Genomic DNA, 6,000 nt, shown 5'->3' with positions numbered 1-6,000 from the left:
AGAAATACATTGACATGGAGATTAAATTGGCAGTCAAGCCTAATACCATGAAATAAAAACAAAACAAAAATCAAAGCAATCAGTTCACCAAAGCTTAAAGCAGTGATGCAGGAATATACGCAACAGAAGCCAGCGTGACTCCAAAGAGAAACGGAGGGAAAAGGAGGCATCCTGGTCATGGTGCAGGTCGGCCGTGGCTCAGGGAGCAAGCAGCCCGCCCAGAGACTGTGCGTGACCTGGGCGACAGACGGGACATGCACACTGATGGGACAGACGGATGTGCACACCAAACGGAGCCAGCAAGTGTGAGCGAAGGTATATCTTAGGAAAGGCAGGTGAGAGAGCCCCAGCACACGTAACAGTGCTGTCTTTAAAAACAAGACCTGCAGTGATGTAACAAAACCAGATTTAGATGTGATTCAAGAAAACTTTCAGAGATCAAAGAAGACTTGGATCTATTTACAGACTGAAAGTACACATGGCATCCCCAGGATGGGGGAGCGGGAAGGACACCTATCGCTCTATATCAAACCCTGCCTGTCCTGCTGCTCTCCAAAAGGGCCTGCAGTGCCCCCACAGGCGGCCCATGCACCCTCGAGCGCCCTCTGCAGGCCTGGCTGAGATATGCGACCACGGAGTCCCTGCCAGCAGCTCTTGGCCTGCGGTCTCCACCCACCGAGCTGAGCAATCCCTCTTGCAAGTTCCCAGTTCTGCCAAGGATGGACTTTTCACTTGTTTTCTGTCCCTGTTACTGTTGTATAACTTCCAAGATGAGGAGGGTTGCTGTGAAATTACCATGCTAAAACTCAATAGTGTAGGATATTTTTCTGTTTACATTTCACAGGGGGAAGTTTTTATCACAGAAAATTCATCTTATAATTTTATGAATCCCTCAAAGTGGGTTTTAAAGATCAGTAACACTATGATCAAGGCAGTGAGATCAAATTTAATGTCGTGTCTTCTTTTAATTATATTGGCTATTGGCTTATCTGTGTGGCCCCTTGTAGCACCTTCTTTGGAAGGAACACCATGGTCTACATTTGGGACCCTGGCCCAGTGCTTCGCCCCCCCACCCCCCTGGACTCTGGGAACATGGAAACACAAGGTCGCTCATGTCATGCCTTCTGTGCACTGTATGCCCCACCACCATGCACACACTCCGCACAGACTCACACCTCGCAGATGCCCTGCTTGCATCTAGCCTTCCTCACTCCGCCTCCACCTGCCCCCTACCACCCCCCACAGCATACTTGGTTCTGCTCTCCCACCCCATGGACACCCACAACCCTCACCACATACACCCTACACACATTCACACACCAGCCCCATCGTAAACACGCCCCCCTCCCCATCTCTGACAAGGAAGAGAGTGTTGTGAGTTCTTGCTCTTGCTCTGATGGCAGCCTGCCTTAGTGGGATGAGATTTCCAACCAAGGGTGCAGATTCTGAAAACAAGTGATGGGAGGGTTCAAAATGCCACAGGTGTGCTCTGGTGGGTGGACACAGCTGGCTTATGGGGCTGGGACAGGAGGAGGTGTCAGGCCCAAGGACAGCTAAGTGATGCTGCCCGCGGGCCCCAGGGGAGGTCCTGTGGGAGCAGAGATGCAGGGCATCCATTCTCTTATTCTTTCTGCCCATTTCTCATGTGGGCCATTTTGCCCGTGTGATGGCAAAATCCAGTCACATTTGAACTGCACAAATGTGAGCTTTTTTGTTTCTTGAGGTGTTCGCTACAGCTGAGGGAAGCTCTGCCTCCCTCTGGAGCTTCCATGGGTCTCTGTTCTTGCGAAGGAAGTGGGGGGAGGAGAGGCCCGGGGATCTGTTCCGTGGTCAGCATGGGGCCCACCCAGCAGGGTCACGCCAGTCTGTGCGTCACACCAACTCGTTTGTAACTGCTGTTTAGCGAGGTAAGAAGCAAATCACTAAAATATCCCAAATCATCTCCCTAGGTGTTTAGTGCTTGATCAGCTGAACGTTTTTAAAATATAGAAACAGACGCCACAGGCAAAATGAAGAACACTGTATTACTGTTTATTTCTAACGACAAACAGAACATCAGTCCCTTATTTGTACAAAAATACCTGAATGTTTACAGTTAGGTTCATGAGCCGAGGAGCTATGTACAGAAAGGAGCAAAGCACATGGGACAAAGGTTTTGTCTTTTCGGTGAATCCATTCTGCATTCCCTGAAAGCACGGCGGGCGATGCCATGCTCACCACACCAGGCATCAGAGCCCCCGTGAGCGGCCCCACCCCCGCAGAGGTGCGTCGACTGGTCAAACCCTCAGGTATTCAGTGCAGAAGACAGGAGACAAAGCATCTAGACGGAGGCACGTATTTCTTCAAGGTTTAGCAAACAGAAAAACGTTCTGAAACTCTACACATAAGGTCACAAAGCTCTCCTACTTAGCGTTAATCCCCAGAGCATTTGGTGCTTTCTTTCCCGATTCAGTCCAGGTTGCTACATGGAGTTTCTGTTCACAACAGAAAATCACAGGAAGAGATAAAAAGTCAACAGGCTCTGAAATGACCCTGAGCTGTTCCGTTTACATTCATGTCATTTAAATACAAAAATAAAAGTCGAACGTCCTTCAGCCCCTGGCTGGCCCAGCTGGATGCCCATCTCTTGCGAGGGGCTGCCCGGTGGCGGGGGGATCCCCCAGTACAAGGGACCCTGGGAGGTCACACTCTGTGACAGCTCACTGTGGCCAGGAGGGTACACACAGAACGCTGCGTCAGAGTCTAGCTTTCGTTCTCTTTTTAAATAGAAGGTGATTTATAAATACGCAATACTGCAGATACTAGCTGTCTATTGATTGAGTCTCATCTCACTGGTGGAGACTGGTCTATGTAAACAGAAAACAAACTGGAAAGGTGGCGTTTTTTTCTTTTTTTGCTGGATTTTTTGTTTTTTAAAGGCTTTACCTCCAACTGGCAAAGAGAAAAATGTCTATTAGTGTAACTAAAGCATCAGTCCCTCCAGGGGAAGCAGGGTGCCAGGCATGACTCGAAAATTACCTAATTGTCAACAGTTGGAAAGATTAACAGGCTAGAAAACCACCACCCCCACCCCAAAACAAACAAAAAAGCCATTGAACGTTCATGGTTAAAAACATGTTTTACTAAAAATTCTTCATTTGTCTAAGTAGACACTTCATGGAAAATAAGTAAAGTGTGTCTTGTCAACTAAAATACAGTGTCTATACCACGAACTGAGGTACAGCGGGTATGTGTCACTGTGTCCTAAGCCGCACGTCTCCCTCGGGAAGCGCTGCATCGGGCAGTCCAGGGGTCTAGCGGCCAGTGCGGCCCAGAGGGGCAGGGAAGCATCCCGCTGTGACCTGGGGATGGAAGTCACCCTTCAGCAAGCGGCGTGCATGCTGTCAGGGAGCCCTTTCTGCTTTGCAGGGATCAAAGGCAGAGGAACGGCTGCCTGCACGCTAAAGACTTGGCCACGGGGCAAGGCAGAGGGTGGGGACATCTCAGGCCAGCATCTGACTCAGCTCCTGGAGCAGCACGCAGCGCTGCGTTGCTAGCCTGTCCGTGGCCAGCCCCACTGTGGGGGCCTCCTGACCCGGGCCAGTGGAGGAACCGCCGGCTGCCTTGCAGGGCCTGGCCACAGGGCTGTCAGCAGGATGGAGGCCACCAAGCGAGACCATCCTCTGTGGGGCTGCCCTCTCCAAGGTTTCCACCTCTGTCACCATGGAAACCTGCTACATATGGAAGCAGGCCATGCAGGTGCCACCTCCTTTCAGATCTTAGGAGCCCCCAGGGCAGGAAGAGCAGCCTTGGAAGGCTGGCACCACTGCAGAGGGGTAAGGCAGCGATGGTTCTAGAACAGGCTGGAAGGTGGGGCAGGCGGGTGATGGGCACTCGCTGTATGTTAGAAGGCTAGCCTGTGGCCAACGAGAGGCTGCCACTCAGTCCTGTGGGACAGCAAGGTTTCCAAAGAAACACGCGCCCAGCAGCGGGGAAGACAAAACGACACGCGGACGGCAGGTGGGCAGCACGAGTGGGGGATGGGCACAGAGCGGGGCAGGCAGACTGGGTCGCCTCTCTGGCCGCAGAGCACACCACGTGCCTACCACAAGAACACCTTTTATTTCGAAAAAGCTTTCAAGTATACTTGGGGAGGGGGGGGTGGCTGGGGTGCCTGCTGTCTGGGAGTGATGTGCAGATGGTATGCGCCGCCCTCTGCAAACGCAGTCAACTTCTGGGGGCGGCCCCCTTTCAAGTGTCTTTACATCTCGTTCACACGGAAAAGCCACAGCCCCTCCTGCCATAAGCTGAATACAATATTGAAAACAAGGAGTGCAAAAAAGGGATCGATACAAAAAAGTAAACATATCAGTTTTAATCGTCAAGATTATTCCAGGGCAAGAGTTCACTTCCAATCACTTCTCTCTGGCTTGCGTTCCTCCACGGCCCAGCCAAGACCATCCTTCCAGTTTACTCTCAAATCTGCTCTCTCTTGCCCTCCCCGATGAGGCCAGGGAGAGAGGGGCAGCCCTGCTGTATCTGCAGCAGCAAACCACCGTCAAGTCCAACAGACGAGTCGACTGCGGTCAGCCGGCACCAAATGCACCATCTTGCTCCAAGCCCCGAGGTGCAGACAGACGTGTGTTCTGAAGGATGCACAGGCCTCTTCACTCCAGTGTCAGCGCCCACCGGCCTGCAGCCAGGCTAGATCTGAGGTCATAAGGCCACTCGGATGCAGTGGTGCTTCAGTCTGCAAGGCAGGACCCCTTTGTTCAGCTGGTAAAAGTCAACAAGCTGGATCAGGTCAGAGAATTTGGTGTTCCCGTCGTCAAGGCTGAAGAATGTCTGCCCGTCGTCCTCGCACTGGAGAGACACAATGAGACCGGCTCCGTCAGAGGCCATAGCTCAGGCCCCACCATCAGGATTAGTGCTCTCCACCCCTGGGCAGGTTCTAGGGCGACACCTGGAGCCAGTGAGGTGAGCTAGAACACAGGGCAGGCGGTCGCGCAGCAAGTTTTTTGTGTGGAGGTTGGAAGGGGCACTGCCAAGTACCTAAGGCTACAGGGCACAACTGCGCCCCTATTTCTGAGGAGGGTCCCATGCTCCTCCCAGTTCGCCTTGCTCATAAGGGCAAAGTTGGTTAGTCAACCTGTGAGTGTCCGGGCACTCAGCACACCCCACGGAGCAGGGTGAGGTTGACCAGTTGACCTGAGCATCCACGCAGACACCACTCACCGTGGAGCGGGCTGATCAGTTATCCTGTGAGTGTCCACGTGAGCACTCGGCCCACCCCATGGAGGAGGATGTGGTTAATGAAACCTGTGTGTGTCCATGCAAACGGCACATTCTATGCATAGAGGGAGCTCCTATAAAGATCTCACTAGCAAGCTTGAACCTGTCCAGTGTCTACTGTTCTCTAGTGTGGTTGGTTCAAAAACTGCACGAGGAACAAAACCAGAACACAAAAGAGTAAGCATGAGTGTGAAAACGTCAATACTTACAGGTAAGATCTGGAAGTTTTTGATTTTCTGATGATGACACAGTGTGAGGACGAACGCCTTTGGATTACTTTGGCTGTCACGGAGGAGAAAGAGCCTGGGGACAGAGTCAATCGACCATGAATTCCAGACTGAGTATGCATGTTATCTGCATGCGCACGTGAACAGGCAGGCTTCAGGAGGCGAAGTTTCAGGAAGCTTTGGGAGCTGCGTGAGCTGCAGGGCAAGGCCACCCTCCACACCCAGACTGTGCTCTCTGTCACTCCCCATCAAAAGGAACCAGGGGACACGGCTCTGTGGGGACACGGCTGCCTCTAGGGCTGAGGCAGAAAAGGTCCAGGGTGAAGCAGGTACACTTTGTGCCAGAAAGTAAGGAGGTACTCAAAGAAAGCTAACTTAGGAGGCAGTGTGGCCATAGCCGGGCATCTATGTGAATAACACCGGTGACTGATTATGACCTATAGCAGAGAACAAGAATCCTGAGTCCAGACTGGTGTGATAGATAAATGAACAAATAAATAAC

At 52.0% G+C, this 6,000-nt stretch overlaps 1 protein-coding gene across 3 annotated transcripts in view; it reads right to left on the bottom strand.

The window, feature by feature from the left end:
• Nucleotides 1-2,075: 2,075 nt before the first annotated feature.
• The window catches only part of GRB10 (growth factor receptor bound protein 10), a 215,468-nt gene continuing 211,543 nt past the window's right edge, over nt 2,076-6,000 (bottom strand). For all 3 annotated transcript variants that reach the window (XM_068973463.1, XM_068973464.1, XM_068973465.1), the window contains 2 exons: nt 5,481-5,574; nt 2,076-4,842 (listed from right to left, as the gene is read on the bottom strand). In XM_068973463.1, the coding sequence (XP_068829564.1) occupies nt 4,696-4,842; nt 5,481-5,574 (241 nt within the window). In that variant the 3' untranslated portion in view covers nt 2,076-4,695. The remainder of the gene's footprint in view (nt 4,843-5,480; nt 5,575-6,000) is intronic.

This window comes from Capricornis sumatraensis, chromosome 5 (assembly GCF_032405125.1).
Source record: "Capricornis sumatraensis isolate serow.1 chromosome 5, serow.2, whole genome shotgun sequence".
NCBI classification, from domain to species: domain Eukaryota; kingdom Metazoa; phylum Chordata; class Mammalia; order Artiodactyla; family Bovidae; genus Capricornis; species Capricornis sumatraensis.
The sequence above is the reverse complement of the archived record's forward strand: the minus strand, read 5'-3'. Positions and strand labels throughout refer to the sequence as shown.